The 19964-nt window shown below is 43.9% G+C and overlaps 1 protein-coding gene across 5 annotated transcripts in view; it reads left to right on the top strand.

Moving 5' to 3' along the window:
- WIPF2 (WAS/WASL interacting protein family member 2) overlaps positions 1-19964 on the top strand; it is a 42145-nt gene that overhangs the window by 12323 nt on the left and 9858 nt on the right. For 4 of the 5 annotated variants that reach the window (XM_007112504.4, XM_055089969.1, XM_007112505.4 and 1 more), the window contains 5 exons: positions 5949-6062; positions 10625-10756; positions 14671-14803; positions 15517-15633; positions 15989-16645. In XM_007112504.4, coding sequence (XP_007112566.1) covers positions 10694-10756; positions 14671-14803; positions 15517-15633; positions 15989-16645 — 970 coding nt within the window. In that variant the 5' untranslated portion in view covers positions 5949-6062; positions 10625-10693. The remainder of the gene's footprint in view (positions 1-5948; positions 6063-10624; positions 10757-14670; positions 14804-15516; positions 15634-15988; positions 16646-19964) is intronic. The other variant, XM_007112507.4, reaches the window with a different exon arrangement.

A 19964-nucleotide genomic window follows, 5' to 3' on the forward strand; every position in this document is an offset into this window, starting at 1 on the left:
TGCTGCTCCTTGGTTGCTGTGAGTCGCTTGGAGATCAGGAGCTAAATAGTACCTGTCTTAGCTATGTTGCAGAGGCCAAGTGTAGTGCCCTAGTACTCAGGTGTTGGAAGTCTTGCTGTTATTAGCTAAAATGCAGCCTGAGGAAGCCATGTCGGCTCTGACATAGATTTACATTCTAAGATGAACAACTCTATCAAAACAGCTCTAGTAGAATTTTACAGGTTTCATTGAAACAGTTTTGCTGAATGAAGTCACAAAAACAGTGCTAAATCTAAAGTGTTAGTGTCTTGGGAGTTCCCTGGTGGCTTAGTGGTTAGGATTCCAGGCTTTCACTGCCATGGCCTGGGTTCAATCCCTGCTCGGGGAACTGAGATCTCGCAAGCCGCACGGCCAAAAAATAAAAATAAAGTGTTATTGTCTCATTGACCATGAATCACTGGCTGTGTTTTTTTTTTTTTTTCTTTTTTTGCGGTACGCAGGCCTCTCATTGCTGCGGCCTCCCCCATCACGCAGCACGGGCTCTGGACGCGCAGGCCCAGCGGCCATGGCCCACGGGCCCACAGGCCTAGCCGCTCCGTGGCACGTGGGATCCTCCCGGACCGGGGCACGAACCCGTGTCCCCCGCATTGGCAGGCGGACTCTCAACCACTGCGCCACCAGGGAAGCCCCTCACTTGCTATGTTTTGAAGCACTACAGCACTCTGAACTATTACTGATTTACTGCAGTTGACTATTTTCTATATATGTTCCTCCACCTTCCCAATACTTCAGTGCTTTCAGGATAGTAGGATTTTCTCTTTGCTTTGAGGGCTGTGGTAGGGCCTGGGGATGTTTGGTGAGGTCATTCCCTGATCTCTGTTTAGGACAGTTTTCAGGTATTATGTTTACAGTTGCTCTTGCATTAGTTATCTCTAGCTGTCTTTTTTTTTTTTTTTTTTTTTTTGTGGTATGCGGGCCTCCCTCTCGCAACCACTGCGCCACCAGGGAAGCCCTAGCCGTCTTTTTAATGAAGCCATTTTTCACAGATGTGTTTATTTTATTGCACACAAGAGTAGACTTCTCATTGATTTGTGATCATTTTAGATGAGAGGACTTGGCTGCTGGGTTGCCCTGTAACTGGGAATCATAACCTGTGGTACCTAATATTTACCACATCAAGTCGTCTATGAATATGTAGGTTTCTGAGTTTATGTTTTTTGGGCTTTTGAAAAATAATCTGAGACAAGAGGAAAGAGTAATTAGGGGGAAAAGCTGCGTTTTGGGATGTATACTTATGCTCTTATTAGGAAAACTATATTTGAAAGGATTTCATCATATAGTTATATATCTTTCTTTTGCCTCTGTCCTTTTCTCTTCTAGGGTTGTGTTCTGCTTGTAACAGTGAAAAATCAGTGAGGTAAAGAGTAAAACATCCAGGTGTAGTTGTAGAAGTCTAGGATTTTCAGTTTAAATTATCATGGTGTGCATGTGATTTTTTAAAAAATTAGTTTACTTATTATTTATTTTTGGCTGCGTTGGGTCTTTGTTGCTGCGCGTGGGGTTTCTCTGATGCGGCGAGTGGGGGCCACTCTTTGTTGCGGTGCACGGGCTTCTCATTGTGGTGGCTTCTCTTGTTGTGGAGCACGGGCTCTAGGCGCGCAGGCTTCAGTAGTTGTGGCACGAGGGCTCAGTAGTTGTGGCACGCAGGCTCTAGAGCACAGGCTCAGTAGTTGTGTCTCACAGGTCCAGTTGCTCTGCGGCATGTGGGATCTTCCCGGACCAGGGCTCGAACCCGTGTCCCCTGCATTGGCAGGCGGATTCTTAACCACTGCGCCACCAGGGAAGTCCCTTTGTGATTTTTAAAAAAATTACTTGTTGGATCAATCAGATTTGCTGCAGAGTTGAATTTCCATGATGGAATATGCATGCAGTTGGAAAAGTGATTTTTTTTTCCCCTTCATGGAGTAACCTTGGAATTTTAATTAATTCCATTTCTACATATGATAGAAATCTGTTTCACCAGGTTTGACTGAATTGAATTTCAAGGGGGAGGGAGCACCTTTTCCATTGAGAGACGAGGGCTGTAGATTATTTTCAGACTATATAAAGCTTTTTTTGGGCGGGGGGAGGGTGGTAAAATATGAATAACAAGAATGTTACTCTAGTCTGTTTCCTTGTATTTTGTCCCCTGCATTGGCAGGCGGATTCTTAACCACTGCGCCACCAGGGAAGTCCCTTTGTGATTTTTAAAAAAATTACTTGTTGGATCAATCAGATTTGCTGCAGAGTTGAATTTCCATGATGGAATATGCATGCAGTTGGAAAAGTGATTTTTTTTTCCCCTTCATGGAGTAACCTTGGAATTTTAATTAATTCCATTTCTACATATGATAGAAATCTGTTTCACCAGGTTTGACTGAATTGAATTTCAAGGGGGAGGGAGCACCTTTTCCATTGAGAGACGAGGGCTGTAGATTATTTTCAGACTATATAAAGCTTTTTTTGGGCGGGGGGAGGGTGGTAAAATATGAATAACAAGAATGTTACTCTAGTCTGTTTCCTTGTATTTTAGAGAAACCAGAAATGCTTTAGTGGAAACTCTCTGCTGTATTCTGTCCTAGAACACATGGAGGCGTGTTCATAGTTCTTTGTTGACATCAGTTCCTCCGTAATTATAGGAACCTGTTTGGCTCCTGCTGTTCGTTCGTCTCCTGCAGTGGCATGTGAATACTCCTAGGCAGTAGCTCCTGGCTGTTATCCTATGTGGGGTTCTGTGGCTTAGGAACTGGATGCCATTATGCCACTGTGGTAATGAGCTCCTCCTTCCCCATACTGTACTGCTTTTCAGGAGCAAGGTTGAAGGGCAGGTGGACAGGTAGGCAGACTACCATCAGGGGACTTTTAACCCTGGAAGGCTTCCAGTTAGTACCTAGGTCCCTAGCTGTACTCAAGCCAACGAGAGATGAGGTACAGTCTGTGGGATTAGTGAACGAGATAACTGATGGAACTTGTTTACTTTGGGTGTGAAGCTGTTGGTTTGTTTAGACTTCTTTGGTATAATAGGCATATTGGATGGAGAAGGATACTACTTTTGGATTTGGAGGATGGCCTACAGAGGCCTCAGATTTCATCTCCTCTCACTCTTCACCTCACCCTGTTCTAGTTACTCTGGCTTTTTCACTAGTTTTCTAACACATCAAGCTCATTACTATCTCGGGGTTTTTCCCTTTGATGTTTGTGAATTCTTTTTGGAATGCTCTTTCCCCAGATGTTTCTAGGGCTTGGCTGTTCATGGAGAGACTTCTTTGGAGAGCCAGACCCCAGCCCCCTCCCCTCTCCTCATCTAAAAGAACACTGTACCCTACTCCTGCACTCTCCCTTTATGATTCTCTTTTTTTCATTCTTTTTGTCAGTAATGGAAATGTTGAGATTATATTTGTTTCCTTGTTTATCTTTTCCTCTAGAATATAGGCCCCAAGATTGTAAAAAATTGTCTAGTTCAGCCTCTGGAACAGGGTTCATCAACCTCAGCATTATTGACATTTTTGGACGGGAAGATTCTTCGTTGTGGGAGGTTGCCCTGTGCACTATAGAGTGTTTAGCAGCATCCTTGTTTTCTATCTATTAGATGCCAGTAGCACCTCCTAGTCATGACAGTCAAAAATGTCTCCAGACATTGCCAACTGTCTCCTGGGGGACAAAATCACCCCGCTTGGGAACCATTGTTATAGAACAATGCTTTGGCACCTAGTGGGTGCTCAATAAATGTTTATTATATGATAGATGAATTAATGAATGAATAAATGCAGCAAGTTAAGCAAGTTAAGATTTTTTGGAACACTGAACTACACATGTGTATATAGCCTTGTGTTTCTTCCTTACCTCTTTTCTTGTCTTTTTCCATTTCTGGCACATTGATCCATCCTTCATTGCTTTTTTCCCTCAACTCAGACTTGCTTGCTCTTTCAGACAATGCTACTTTTAAATTTGGTTCGGTTCAGCAAGTGACAGATGAGCCCCTACTCTGTGCTGTAAAATAATAGGAAAGAACTATAGAAGGATACGGTGCTGTCTGTGCTTAAGAGCTCATTGGGTAAAATGGACACCGATACATGAAATGTTCCTCTAAAGTTTCTTAGTTCAGGGTAATGTCTAAACTGGTACCAGGGCCATTATAGGGTTATTTGAGGAATAGTTGTTAAATGAAATGCTTATCAGAATGGGATGATTGCTGTTGAATTTGGAATCCAGTTTTAACAAAAATCTACCCGTTCAGGGAATTCCTTGGTGGTCCAGTGGTTAGGACTCTGCACTCTCACTGGCCAGGGCCCGGCTTCGATCCCTGGTCGGGGAACTAAGGTCCTGCATGCCGCATGGTGTGGCCAAAAAAACCTTACCTAATCATTTTCCACTTATTTTCATTGTTGCAGTTACCCTTGGTTTCTTGCTATTGATTCTGTCGGTAACATGGTTGAGAAGTATGCAAAGTGGGCTTGCTCATTTTGCACTTGTATGATGGGAATGTTTCCAGGGTTGGTTATCTTATTGAATGGTCATGAGGAGCTGATTCATCAATGGTTCTTTTTTTTTTTTAATATCCGTAAAACCTTTTTAAAAAAAATTTCTTTATTTACTTATTTGTATTTATTTTGGCTGCGCCGGGTCTTAGTTGCAGCACATGGGATCTTCATTGCGGCATGTGGACTTCTTTAGTTGTGGCATTCGGACTTCTGAGTTGCGGCATGCGGACTCCTAGTTGCGGCATGCATATGGGATCTAGTTCCCCGACCAGGGATTGAACCCAGGCCCCCTGCATTGGGAGCTTGGAGTCTTACCCACTGGACCACCAGGGAAGTCCCATCAGTGAGTTTTTAACGTCCTTGCTTGGAAAATCTTGCCACCTCTATCCACCTGGTATGAAAATACAGCAAACAAAAACCCCATTGTCTGTTAATGTGACTTTTCTCTGTCCTAGAGCAACTGATTTTTCTCTTTCTGCTGAATATTTATGTTCCATCTCTCATACTGTTAGAGAGGTGTTTTGTTTTGTTTGTTTGTTTGTTTGTTTTTGAACTATGGGATCAGACGAATTCCATTGGGGGAACATTTGGAACCTTTTCCTCTTGAAGACACAACTGTCTTCTCTTTAGATTATCTGGAGACAGAGTAGACAGAGCTAAATGGTCTTTCATTGAGAATCTTGAAATGTCTCTTTTAGCTGTCTCTCTGTTTCTTTATATTACGAAGCGGTTTAATAGGATATTAAAGAATTGAACATGTATTTAACAAAGGAGAGATAATTTACTTGTTGACATCCCAAATTCCTATTCATATGACTGAGTCTTGTAAGGTAGAACTAAGGCCCTTGAGACTTTGCTGAGGGAGACAGCCTACTTAAAAATGTTCAAGGTCAGGTGCTTTTTTTGGTTTTTTTTTTCCCCTGTGGGATTTTGTTGGGTACTTTGGTACAAAAACTGTAATTTACTCTGTAATCAAAGCTGAGATCAAAGGAGAGTGCTGTTACCTGAGGTCGCTCAGTATGAAAATGGATGTCATTAACATTTAGATACAAAATAAAAATTTTTTTCTTTGTAAAATAACTTGATATTGAAACCTGAGTTTTATAACAGCAGAATACCATTTGAGTAAAGCCCTCAAATTGTAGTGGTAACTGGAATACCTCTTAGATCTTTTAAAATATATGATAAAAAGCAACAACTAAATTGGATTCTTCATTTATCAAATGTAAAAGGAAATAGTTTCCGTCTTTGTCCTCAGGAGGTTTCCTGCTCCTGAAGTGTACGAATATTTGAAAATTGAATAGAAAAATAGGTTTTGTCTTCTGAGGAACAGAAGAAAGCACTTTTTTAAAGTGCATTGCTTGAGTTTTATGGAGACTTATCTCTGAATTCTGTGATAAATTTGACATTAAGAAGACTTGAAATAATGCTCTCTGATCTTTATTTCAGAGAAACTGACTCCTGAGGATGTGAAAAGCTATCATGGTTTTTAAGTGGAAAGGCTTAAGAAGGGAATGAGAAGTTTTCTGAAATTCAGGGACTCTGAAGAACACAGATGGTGAGGTTTGTAGTTCTAATTTAATAGATCAGAAAGGAAAGACTTAATTCTGTGATGAACCCTCTTTTTTCCTTTTTTTAGTTTAATCTCAGGTTTAACTTCAGGAATGTTAGATTCTTTTTTAAAAAAATAAATTTGTTTATTTTATTAATTTTTTTTTTTGGCTGTGTTGGGTCTTCGTTGCTGCGCATGGGCTTCTTCTAGTTGCGGCGATTGGGGGCTACTCTTCATTGCGGTACGCGGGCTTCTCATTGTGGTGGCTTCTCTTGTGGCAGAGCATGGGCTCTAGGTGCGTGGGCTTCAGTAGTTGTGGCACGTGGGTTCAGTAGTTGTGGCTCGCGGGCTCAGTAGTTGTGGCTCGCGGGCTCTAGAGCGCAGGCTCAGTAGTTGTGGCACACGGGCTTAGTTGCTCTGTGGCACGTGGGATCTTCCCGGACCAGGGCTTGAACCCGTGTCCCCTGCATTGGCAGGTGGATTCTTAACTACTGCGCCACCAGGGAAGCCCGCTTCGTTTGTTCTTAACTGAAAGCAGTTCTCAAAGCAGACCCTCTGCATTGGGTTAGTGCTTGTAGTGTCAATCCTGAATTGGTTTGAATAAAACTTCTTTAGGGAATCTTCAAGGCAAGGAAAATTGTGTTAATTTAAATTTATATAAATTGGTTTGCTCTTGGAAAATATAGAGATCTGTTTGTATTCCATCACTAAGATAGGAATTTGGAGTGGGTTAAGTTTTCATTTAGGAAAAATAGTAGAAAATTGCTAAACCCAACCAACTTGCAGTGGAGATTTTTTTCATAGTGATTGGTGAAATAGAAAGGGCTCAGGAGACCTGAGTTTGAGTCCTAACTCTGCAGTTTACTCCTGAGTGATCTGGGGGGTTGCACTTAGCTCAGTCGGTCTGCCTCTCTCCCTAGTGTGCATACATGTAACCCCACTCCTTGAGCTTCAGGGTCCTCACCTGTAAAATGGGAGTGATAATACTCTACTGTGGTGTATCATTGTTTGCTCAGTGTCCCTGGTAGGAGGGTGTCATGCCTGCAGTCTTTGTGGAGACAGAAGAAAAGTTGAGAGCCACTGCTGGTAGTCAACCATGGTGCTGGTAGTGATTTTTTTTTTTTTTTTTTTTTTTGCCACACTGCATGGCTTGCAGGATCTCAGTTCCCTGATCAGGGATTGAACCCGGGCCACAGCAGTGAAAGCCCAGAATATCCTAACCACTAGGATACCAGGGAACTCCCAAAAGTGATTTTTTTTTTTTTGATGGGTCTACTTTGAAATTGGAGTCTGAATTGAGCCTATTTTAAGAAGGCATCTTTAACTGCATAATGTATTAGTGGTCTTCTGCAGTGGGTGACTAAAAAAAGATTTGCCTTGCTAGAGAACTACTGCTTTGCCTAATAAATGACTCTCACTGTCAGACTTAAGTTTGTCCCTTTACGTCATTTCTTACTCTGTAGCGTGTAGATTGGATCAACTGTGGATCTGGAAAGAACTAGGGACTTGTCTGAATCTCTTTTCCGGGTCATTCTAGGAGACCATTTCAATTGTGGCAATGGCCAAAGTAGGTAGAACTGGAAACCCAGAAAAGGTGGGAACTGAGGTGACTGGAATTAGTTGAAAATGTTTGTTTCTGAATAAACTACTATTTTCCTTATTCTTGGGCTGCTAGCTTTAAGACTGCTATGGGGGCTTGAGTGGAATGGTCATAGTGAACCCAGAGACTTTAATAGAAGAAAGTTTTTTTCTTCTTCTCCATGTGTTTCTTTCACTTTAACACCCCCCACGCCCCGAGATAGATGTTCTGCTTGTGAGGATTTACTATTTTGATCAATTTTTCAAGCCTAGTGTGTTAGATTCCTGGCAAAGAAAGACTAGACTTAATTTTGAAACCAGAAATGAGAAGGTATTTCCCTTAGAGGGGAGTCAGCTGCTCGTTCCTTGAAGCGAGTTCAGACATCATTCCCTCTGGGAACCACCTAGCCAAAGTACTGTCCAGTTCTTTGTGATTGGAGCAAAAAGCTCTGGTGGGCAGCCAGCCTAGAGTGGCATTCCACTGGAAGGAGTTGGGATTTTGAAGATGTTAATTTAACGGTCATGTTTTTGATCAAATTTACTACCTACAAAGGTTCTTGGTTTTATAGAACCTTTGGAATATTTGCCCTTTTATCATTCTCAGGGCATTGAGAGAAGTGTTTAAGTGGTTACTTCTTTATTCACAGAGAGATTTTGATCACCCATGTAAAGGGTTTAGAACCAAACTTCTGCAGTTATTTGGCTTTGACTTTTGAGGGTTCAAGAAGTGGGATTTCCTTGGGGTGACTTTTGGGGGGTATTGTTCTTGAGTTTTAGTTTTATCTTTGCCCCCTGCTTCAATGTCTTAATGAGGACTAAAGTCCCCTGGCTTTAGTCTCACTTGTGAAGTGAGGATCACTTACAGACTGTAATAAGGAGACAACTGTATGCTTTTTGAGTGTCAAGCCATGATAACTGGATAAATTCTCACGTGGTATTTACGCTCTTATCAGATTCCAGTGATGTGACTATACCAGGGGTCAGTAAACTGTGGCCCATGAGTCAGATCTGGTCCATGGTCTGTTTTGTATGGCCCAATGACTAAGAATGGTTTTTACAATTTTCCTTAATAAGTTTATTTATTTATTTTTATTTTATTTATTTATTTTTGGCTGCACTGGGTCTTCGTTACTGCACGTGGGCTTACTCTAGTCGTGGTGAGCAGGGGTTGCTCTTTGTTGTGGTGCGTGGGCTTCTCATTGAGGTGGCTTTGTTGTGGAGTTTGGGCTGTAGGCACGCTGGCTTCTGTAGTTGCGGTGCACGGGCTCAGTAGTTGTGGCTTGCGGGCTCTAGAGCGCAGGCTCAGTAGTTGTGGTGCACGGGCTTAGTTGCTCCGTGACGTGTGGGATCTTCCTGGACCAGGGATCGAACCCGTGTCCCCTGCATTGGCAGGGCAGATTCTTAACCACTGTGCCACCAGGGAAGTCCCGGTTTTTACATTTTTAAAATGTAAAAATCAAGGGAATGAGAACACAAGCCACAGAGTAAGAGAAAATATTTGCAAAAGATACATCTGATAAAGGACTGTTATCTAAAGTGTACAAAGAACTCTTAAAACTCAACAATAAGAAAACAAACAACCTGATTAAAAAGTGGGCAAAAGACCTGAACATGCACCTCGCCAAAGAAGATATATAGGGACTTCCCTGGTGGTCCAGTGGTTAAGACTCTGCGCTCCCAATGCAGAGGGCCGGGGTTCGATCCCTGTTTGGGGAATTAAGATCCCACATGCCACAACTAAGCCCGCGTGCCTCAGTGCAGCCAAAATACATAAATAAATTAATTTCAAAAAAAGAAGATATATAGATGGCAAGTCAGCATATGAAAATATTCCAACATCATATGTCGTTTAGGAATTGCAAATTCAAACAACAGGATACTACTACACACCTATTAGAATGACCAAAATCCAAAATGCTGGCGAGGATGTGGAGCAATAGGGACTCTCATTCATTGCTGGTGAGAATGCGAATTGGTACAGCCATTGTGGAAGGTATTTTGGCAGTTTATTACAGAACATACTCTTAGCATATGATCCATCAGTCATGCTCCTTGATGTTTACCCAAATGCGTCAAAAACTTAGGTCCTCACAAAAACCTGCACAAGGATGTTTATATCAGCATTATTCATAACTGCTAAAACTTGGAAGCATCCCAGATGTCCTTCAGGAGGTGAATGGATAAACAAACTGTGGTACATCCAGACAGTGGAATGTTATTCAGTGCTAAAAAGAAATGAGCTATCAAGCCATGAAAAGACATGGAGGAAACTTAAATGCATATTACCAAGTGAAAGAAGCCAATCAGAAAAGGGTACTGTATGATTCCAACTATACCACATTCTGGAAAAGGCAAAACTATGGAGACATTAAAAAGCTCAGTGGTTGCCAGGGGTTCAGGGGTGGGGGGCAGGGAGGAATGAATAGATGCAGCATAAGAGATTTTTAGGACAGTGAAACGATTCTATATGATACGACATTGGTGGAGAGTTGTCATTATACATTTGTCCAAACCTATGGAACGTACAACACCAAGAGTGAACGCTAATGTAAACTGTGGATTTCGGGTGGTAACGAGGTATCAGTGTAGGTTCATCAATTGTGACACATGTATCACTGCAGGGTATAGGTAGTGGGGGACTCTGTGTGTGGGGGGGAGGACAGGGGTTTTAGGGGAACTCTGTACTTTCTGCTCAGTTTTGCTGTGAACCTAAAACTGCTCTAAGAAATGAAGTTTATTAATTTAAAAGGTTGTCAAAACAGAACAAAAGAATAACGTGCGACAGAGAACATATGTGGTTCACAAAGCCTAAAGTATTTTTTCATCTGGCCTTTTACAGAAAAGATTTACCGAGCCCTGGACTATATCACAGTGCGACTAGGAGATGAGTGCCTAGTTTCTCTCTGGTGTCATGCTCAGTCCTCTGGTTCTCCTGGTACTCAGTGTCTCTCATGGCAAAGTTGTTCTCATGAATTTATTTCTGTTTCACTTGCAGGTATATGAGTGACCTAAAGCTGCAGATTAAAAAGGAAAGAGAGCAGTGCCAGCTGCAAACAGGGCAAGGATGCCAATTCCTCCTCCCCCTCCACCACCCCCCGGTCCTCCTCCACCTCCCACTTCTAATCAGGTAGGTAGTCCATCCACCTGGCTATCTCAAGACCTGAATGGATACTTAGGGCTTCCTGGTATAAGACATAGTGTTCTCAAAGACATGTGGTGTAGGAAGATGGAGAATAAATAAGTAAAGTCTGTCTTCCTCAATTCATTCTGATTCCTGAGAAGTCCTCTTAGGACCATAATGGCTTGTCTTGGTTTTTTTTATCCTGGTTCAGTCTAAATGGAGATTTGGGCAGGTGGCATCAGAGTAGGAACTAGTGTGTCTTCCCTAAAACTATTGTAATATAAAGGTCAATGTGTCCTTTCCCTGCGTCTTTGAGAAAAGGGATGGCAATTCCTAGTTGTTGTTTCTTGCTGCCATTTCATTTCCTTCTCTTCTACTCCAAATCAGTTCACTTTAAAGTCAAGTCCATCAGGTCTAAATGCCCCCGCGCCCCATATCAAGAAGGAAAGGAGTTAATGGGATTAGGAAGAAGACTAAAGGTTCAGTAACGGGAAGAAAAAAAGCAACGTGGCTTCTGAACCAAGGAGACAGCCACTTTTACTATATCTGAGCTGTGATACCTGGAGTCACATGAGAAAGAAGGAAGGAACCTGGGTGCTTCATCTCGTGTGTGTGTGTGTGTGTGTGTGTGTGTGTGCGCGTGCGTGTGTGTGTGTGTGTGTTGTGTGTTTAACAGATGAGAAATTGTGCCCTAAAAGAGGAAAGGTGACTTAACCTAGCTAATTTGTTTCAGAACTAGGACTAGAGTTCAGGTCTGCCAACTTCTGTTTTTTTTCCTGTAATTTTTGGGGTGTGGTGGGAGCTGAGGCTGGAGGTGTAGGTGGGGGGTTTGGAGTTTTCTCTTGGTCATGATGGGGAGATGCTGAAGTCTCTTCAGCAGCAGGAGGAACCTGCTTGGGTTTATATTAGGAAAATTACTCTTCACAGTGTGGACAGTAGGTTGGGAGTTGAGACTACAGACAGGGAGGTTGAGACTGGAGACAGAAGCCTGTGGCAATTGAAAATGAGAGTCTGGACTAAAGCAGTGAGGATGGAGAGTGGAGACAAGAGACAATGACAAAGTAAAATCTTAGGAGTCTGATGACAGATGGAAGAGGAAGGAGATTTGAATGACTAGTTGGGGGTTTGATTGAATGCTGATGCTATTTACAAGAGAAACAGGTTTGTGGAGGAGGATATGAGCTCAATTTTGGACATGCTTAGTAATATTTTTCTCTTTACAAAAGTAATATGTTCAAGAAACTGTGGTTAAGCAAAAAGGAGCAGTTACCCATAATCCAACCGTTCATAACAGTTTTGTGTCTAGCCTTCCCCTCCCTCCTTCCTCCTTTTGTATCTGTCTACCTTTTTAAAAATAATTTATTAATTTATTTATTTTTGGCTGCATTGGGTCTTTGTTGCTGCGCACGGGCCTTTCTCTAGTTGCAGTGAGCGGGGGCTACTCTTCGTTGCAGTGCGCAGGCTTCTCATTTTGGTGGCTTCTCTTGTTGTGGAGCGTGGGTTCTAGGCACGTGGGCTTCAGTAGTTGTGGCGCGTGGGCTCAGTAGTTGTGGTTCGTGGGCTCTAGAATGCAGGCTCAGTAGTGTGGCGCACGGGCTTAGTTGCTCCGCGGCATGTGGGATCTTCCCAGACCAGGACTCGAACCCGTGACCCCTGCATTGGCAGGTGGATTCCTGACCACTGTGCCACCAGGGAAGCCCATCTACCTTTTTTTTTTAAAAAAAAGGCTGTGCTTTATATGCATACTGATTTCTGAGCGGCACTTCTTCCTCATTAATACATCATGAATGGCTTGTCATGTCATTAAATGTTTAGTGATATCATTAAAAAATTTTTTACTGTACTAAAAATCCAGAAAAAATTAGAGAACACCAATAAACATAGAAAATGTTAATCTATAATTAACCTTTGTTAATATTTTGTATGTTTATTGTAGGAAAACTAGAAAATACAGATAAACATAAATAATTATTATATATATTATATATATAATTAAATATAATAATATAAATAATTAAATTAAATATAAATTAAATATAATAATATAAATAATTAACTTTTGCTAGTATCAGTGTATATCCTTCTAGAAATTTTCTGTATGTGTGTACCTTTTTTTCTTCACAATATAAACTAGCTACTACTTACTGAACTCTTACTATACACCAGGCACTGTGCTAAGCTCTTAAAAAGTGTTATCATTTAATTCTCAAAACTACCCTATGAGATAGGTCCTGTTATTGCTCCTGTAGAAAACTGGAATCATGCTATATGTATTGTTCTAGAATAGTTTTTGCTTGATTGTGTCAGATATTTATTTCCATGAAAAGATGCTTACCTCTACATCTTTAAGAGCTTAACTGGCATCCCACTGTATGATTATACCATCGTTGTTCTTTTCGGTTGAACTTTTAGATTACTTCAGCTTTATGCTATTATAAACTGTTTTTTGCTATTATTATCGTCTTTGTGCACTTCTCCAATTATTTTCTTAAAGTTGATTTCTGGGAGTAGAATTCTTGTGCTAGACTTTTAAAAGGTGTTTGATACATAAGTTACTTTCTAGAAAAATCATACCAATTTATCCTACCACACGTAGTAGAAAAGAGTACCTGTTTTCCTGGATCCTTATGATCACCATAGGGCAGTTTTTTATTCCATGCATTGTTTTGAACATCTTCAGTGTGCCAGGCACTGTACAGGCAGTGGTCCCAGCCTTCACAAAGCTAGTGGTCTCTTTGTAATTTTAACCTTTACCAGTATCATAGGTAGATAATGATAGTTTTACACTACATTTTTTAAAATTATAGTTGATTTTTTTTCATATTTGTTGGCTCTGTTGACTTCTTTTATGCAGTGTTGTTCATATCTTTTGCTTATTATCCTACTGATTTCTAAGTCATCTTTCTATGTTAATGCTCTATAGATTTAGGCCACTACCTTTGTTTCTATCATATGTTACATTTGTCACCGACAATTTTTCTTCCAGTGTGTCATCTGCTTATTTACTTATATTCCTAAATAAATAATTTGTAATAAGCAAATCTGTCAGTCTTTTCCTGTATTTTGGTTGTCTTGATTAGAAAGTCCTTCCCATTACCTATTTTTTTCCATATAGTACTTGTGTGGTTTTATTTTTTTACACTTAAAATTTTATAATTCAGCTAGAATTTATTTGAGAGTAAAGTGCTAAGGTAGGTGTTTAACTTTATTGTTTTTTTCTAAAAATTAACCACTTGTCGGACTTCCCTGGCGGTCCAGTGGTTAAGACTCCACGCTTCCGCTGCAGGGGGTGTGTGTGTGATCCCTGGTTGGGGAACTAAGATCCTACATGCCGCCTGGCATGGCCAAAAAAAATTAACCACTTGTTATTAACACCTTGTATTTAATAATCTATCCTTTCTGCACTGAAGAAATATACTTTTATTATTTCTATATAGACCTGGGCCTGCTTTATGGACTTTCTGTTTTGTTCCATTTATCTAGCTGTCTGTCCCTATGCTCCTGTTGTTGTTGGTCATAGGAATATTTCAGGATTTAAACGAGATAATGAAAGTAATGTGCTTATTATTAGCACAATGCCTGGGATATAGTGGGGGCTCAATAAACGTTTGCCTTGGTGGTGATGATACAAATAAAGTGTCCGACACACAAGGCTAGCACAGAGGTGCTCAGTAAGTATTGGTGCAGGTCTCCTGTCAGAAGCTTCTGAACAGGAGGAAGACCTATACCCTTCACAGAAAGTACAGCATGAGAGAAAGGTCTAAGGAGGAGGATAATGGACATTGATACTGTCGTTTGGCACATGTATCTTATTAGGTTAGACAGGCATCTCGTGGAATCCAGTTTGGCTTAAGGCATTTATCCCGAGCTTGTGATGAAGGGGATGTTGAGGGTGAACTTATGTTTCCCTCTTCCTTCAGGCCAACACTGAGCTGCCCAAGCTGAGTAGAGATGAGCAGCGGGGTCGAGGTGCTCTCTTACAGGACATCTGCAAAGGGACCAAGCTGAAGAAGGTGACCAACGTTAATGATCGGAGCGCTCCCATCCTCGAGAGTGAGTCTAAGCGTCATCTCCTAACGAACCACTGGGATCCCAGGATTGACTCGGAGACTAGGCTTGGCTGTCATTTTTATTGTTGGGTCGTGAGTGGGAGAGTTTTGTCTTGGGATGTTCTTCGGCTGTCTTCTCATCTGTTCATTTGAATACCTTAGAAATTTCTTTTTGACCTTTGAGAAGCATTCTCGGGGTCTTAAGCGTCCCATCTCCTACTGTAACTAGTGCTTGTTAGGGCATATCCTTGGCTTTTCTCTGAGGAGACCACCACAGTCCTAAAAACCTGTAAGCTGAAGCCAACGATGAGTTTATAATTGCTACAAGTGTTCATTCTGAAAGGCCTCTGGGGGTTTTCTCACACCTGGGTCCCTGAGCCATTAAGCCCCCTCACCATCTGGGACTTGGAGAGGAAGGCCTAGAGAACTCTGTTGAACAGGTCTTCATCCTGGTTACCACTCTGCCCTAAATAAAGGAAGATCGGCTCCTCGTTCCTTTTGTTTTCTCTCTTTCATCACAGCACAGAGTTTCATCCCCACACCTACATGAAGCTGTGGAGCAGAGAAGCCCAGCTTTGTATTTCAGTGGAAAGGCAAAAGCAATATCGGTTTGTTTGCAAATTAAAGCCCAGGTAGAGGAGGGGTTTCTCCTCAGGATTGACTTGGTCACCAGCCTCAGAGCATATGAAATGAAAATCCTAATGGTGTGCTTTCCAGAACCCAAAGGAAGCAGTGGTGGTTATGGCTCTGGAGCAGCTGCCCTGCAGCCCAAGGGAGGTCTCTTCCAAGGAGGAGTGCCAAAGCTCCGCCCTGTGGGAGCCAAGGACGGTTCAGGTATGTGATAAGTACTTTCTTAGGATATTTCCCAAGCGCGTTCACTTCTGACTGGTCCCAGGCGGGCCATCTGGGGTTGAGGAGTGTGGTAGAGATGGGCAGGAGGAGGAGTGGGAGCAGGGGAGGAGTTATAAAGTGGAATAAAGCAAAAGCTGAGGGTAAATAAGAAGGCATTCAACTTGCATCAGTAGTATTTGTTAATGGGCCCTGAGCCTGAAACCAGGTTAAAACCCAGAATCGTACAGGTATTTGCCCTGCTGCCATGCAGGTTGCACTAAGGAGGCGGGGTGACGTGGAGATACCCAGCAACATAGGTCCAGCTCTGTTGACCCAGTGCTGTCTGTTGTATTTGTAGAGAACCTAGCTGGTAAGCCAGCCCTGCAAGTCCCCAGTTCTCGAGCTGCTGCCCCAAGGCCTCCAGGGTCTACAGCCGGCGGGCGCCCTCAGGATGATACAGACAGCAACCGAGCCTCACTCCCAGAACTGCCCCGGATGCAGAGACCCTCGTTACCGGACCTCTCTCGGCCTAATACCACCAGCAGTACGGGCATGAAGCACAGCTCCTCCGCCCCTCCTCCGCCTCCCCCGGGGCGGCGTGCCAACGCCCCCCCTACACCTCTGCCTATGCACAGCAGCAAAGCCGCAGCCTACAACAGAGAGAAGCCCCTGCCACCCACACCTGGACAGAGGCTTCACCTTGGTCGAGAGGGACCTCCTGCTCCACCCCCAGTCAAGCCGCCTCCTTCCCCTGTGAATGTCAGAACGGGACCAAGTGGCCAGTCTCTAGCTCCTCCTCCGCCGCCTTACCGCCAGCCTCCCGGGGTCCCCAATGGACCCTCCAGTCCCACTAACGAGTCAGCCCCTGAGCTGCCACAGAGACACAATTCTTTGCATAGGAAGACACCAGGGCCTGTCAGAGGCCTAGCGCCTCCTCCACCCACCTCAGCCTCCCCTTCTTTACAGAGTAATAGGCCACCTCCCCCAGCCCGAGACCCTCCCAGTCGGGGAGCAGGTAAGTGCCTGGAAGCACCTTATTTTTCCTACCGTACTGCGATTGAGTTTATCCTTCCTCTTCACCCTTTTCCCCAAAGCTCTCCTTCAGTGATTGAAGTGAATACTCATTCAACAGGTTTATTGAGTGCCCTTTTACGTGTCAGACTCTGTTGTTAGGAAAACAGCAGTAAATAAAAAAGACAAAAAATCGTGTTCTCCTGGACAGTTAACAAATTAATTAGTAAAAAAAAAAAAAAAAATTATATATATATATATATATATAAAAATACATAGTATATAGAGGCTTTAGAGAAATACAAAACAGAGAAAGGGAATGGGATATACTGGAGTGGGGATGAGGTAATACTTTAAATTACAGGGGTGAGGGTAGGGGTGGGGTCAGGGAAGGCCTTACTGATGAAGTGACAGTTTGGCAAATACCTGAAGAAAGTGAGGGAGTACGCTCCGCAGGCATTGAGGGCAGCAAATGCAAAGACCCTGAGACTGGGGACAGCAAGGAGACCATTGTGGCAAGACCAGGATGCGTGAGGGGAAGAGCGGCAGGACGCGGAGGTCAGAAAGCCAGATGCCACGGGAGAACATTGGAGGACTTTGTGAAGACTTTGGGTTTTACTCTGTGTGAGATGGGGAGCCACTGGCGGGGTGCGGGGGGTTGGAACACAGAAGTAGCTTTGATTTACCTTTTGAAAAGGCAACTGGCTCTGTTGTTGAGAACCCACCGCAGGAGGACAAAGGGGCCAAAGGAGACCACTCAGGGGGCTAGTGCAATAATCTGAGTAGATGGATAGGATCACAGCAGGTTTGGGGGAAGGTGGGTTTCAGTTTTGGATGTCAAGTTTGAGGTGCCTGTTAGGCATCCAAGAGGAAATAACCAATTGTCGATTGACTCTCAGACTCTGAAGTTCACGGGAGTGGCCTGGGCTAGAGAGAGAAATTTGAAGGATATTGAGAACCACATGCTGGGGTGAGATCACCTGGGGAGTGAGTATAGAGAAGAGGAGAGGTCCGAGGCCTGAGGCCTTCTCCTACATGACGGGTGAGAGTGATAAGAGTACTAAGCAGAGAAAACTGAGAAAGGGCCTCTAGTGAGGAAGAAAGGAGGAATGCCACGAGAGTAACGGAGAAAGTCCAGGATAGAGTGAGTGAGGAATTGTGGCCTGTGCTGCAGGTGGGTCAGGTAAGTTGAAGACTGACATTGGTCTCAGCAACGTGAGAGTCATTTTGGGGACCCCCAAACTACCCTTCTAAGTAGTTTCAGTGGAGTGCTGGAGGGAGCGTGAGGGTGAAAGTCTAATTGGGGTGGGTTCAAGCATACAGGAATAGGAGAGGACTTGATGAAGATAGCAATAGCGAAACTCTAGGGAGTTTGCTATAAAGGGGAGTGGGGGGTACAGGTATGTGGAATGGTTGCTGGAGGAGGATGAGAGATTGAGAGTTGGTTCCCCACGCCCCACCCCACCCAAGACGGGAGATATTTCAGCATCTGTTTGTACGCTGATGGAATGATCCAGTAGAGAGGAGGAAATTGCCTGGATAGTGTCCTTGGGGAGGCAAGAAGGAATGGAACCTGATCTACAGGTCAAGGGTCGGCCTTAGATAAGAACACAGTTCTTTGTGGTAACAGGAGGGAAGGCAGAGCATATAGGCAAAGAAGCAAGTAGGTAGGTGGGTGTAGTGGTAGGAGCATGTGGAAAGTTTCTTCTTAATTTTTTAAAAAATAAAATTATTTATTTATTTATTTATGGCTGCGTTGGGTCTTCGTTGCTGCGCGTAGGCTTTCTATAGTTGCATGGAGCGGGGTCTACTCTTCCTTGCGGTGCGCGGGCTTCTCATTGCAGTGGCTTCTCTTGTTGCGGAGCAAGGGCTCTAGGCACGTGGGCTTCAGTAGTTGTGGCACACAGGCTCAGTAGTTGTGGCTCATGGGCTGTAGAGCGCAGGCTCAGTAGTTTTGGTGCATGGGCTTAGTTGCTCCGCAGCATGTGGAATCTTCCCGGCCCAGGGCTCGAACTTGTGTCCCCTGCATTGGCAGGCAGATTCTTAACCACTGTGCCACCAGGGAAGCCCTTTTTTTTTTTTTTTTACTTCTATATTCTGGGTGAAATTGAAAGCAAGGACATATGCTGTGAATGAGGGTAAGGAAATAGAGGGAGATTTGAGGAGAGAGGAAAGACGGCACAAAACGGCCATCTGGGCATGCAGGAGAATGAGTGGAGGAGAGACGTGTGCTAGGATGACCAGCATCACGGAAGGCCCGCTTGAGCTTAGGGGCCACACATTTCAAGTGAGATTCACCAGCTCGGTGTGTGTTCAGTTGTGCCTCTGCAGGTACTGAGTTGGAGCAGAGTTGTATTTAACCAGGTTAGCGTTGTTTTTTTTGTTTTGTTTTGTTTTGTTTTGTTTTTTGCGGTATGCGGGCCTCTCACTGTTGTGGCCTCTCCCGTTGCGGAGCACAGGCTCCGGACGCGCAGGCCCAGTGGCCATGGCCCACGGGCCCAGCCGCTCTGCGGCATGTGGGATCCTCCCGGACCGGGGCACGAACCCGTATCCCCTGCATCGGCAGGTGGACTCTCAACCACTGTGCCACCAGGGAAGCACCCAGGTTAGCGTTTTTTAGGCATGTGCGACTGTAATGGAGAGCAGGGCAAGGGAGTTAAGGGTGTATGTAAGGGAGTGCTTGTAACAAGGGACCATGGTCCATGAACTGGGTAAGGAGGGGATTAAGGAACCTTCAAAAAGGTGGGAGAGGTTGTGTCACCTTACAAAATAGCCTGACTGAAAGTAGAGAGTGAACGAGACCATGCTGGGGCCTTCTCAGACCCAGGAATTTTGGCTCCTGTATTCTCTTGTTTCACTGGGCTTTGAGCCGCAGCCTCCACAGATGGCTTTTGAACTTTTTTTTTTGCGGTACGCGGGCCTCTCACTGTTGTGGCCTCTCCTGTTGCGGAGCACAGGCTCCGGACGCGCAGGCCCAGCGGCCATGGCCCATGGGCCCAACCGCTCCGCGGCATGTGGGATCCTCCCGGACCGGGGCACGAACCCGTATCCCCTGCATCGGCAGGTGGACTCTCAACCACTGCGCCACCAGGGAAGCCCGGCTTTTGAACTTTGATTTTAAACAGTCCCTGCAGGTATAGATGAGATCATCGATTAAGCAGGTATGTCATCAGGAAGCATGTATTAAAGGCCCATTAACTGGTACTGCTGCTTGATTAGGTGCAGAGACTTGTATTCTAGGAGCTGGCAGTAGCATCAGGCGGTCACATGGGAGCCTGGTACGTGGCCGACCCTGTATCTCCCTGGCTTTAGCCGTAAGGATA

The sequence above is a fragment of the Physeter macrocephalus genome, chromosome 14 (genome assembly GCF_002837175.3).
Source record: "Physeter macrocephalus isolate SW-GA chromosome 14, ASM283717v5, whole genome shotgun sequence".
Classification (NCBI taxonomy): Eukaryota; Metazoa; Chordata; class Mammalia; order Artiodactyla; family Physeteridae; genus Physeter; species Physeter macrocephalus.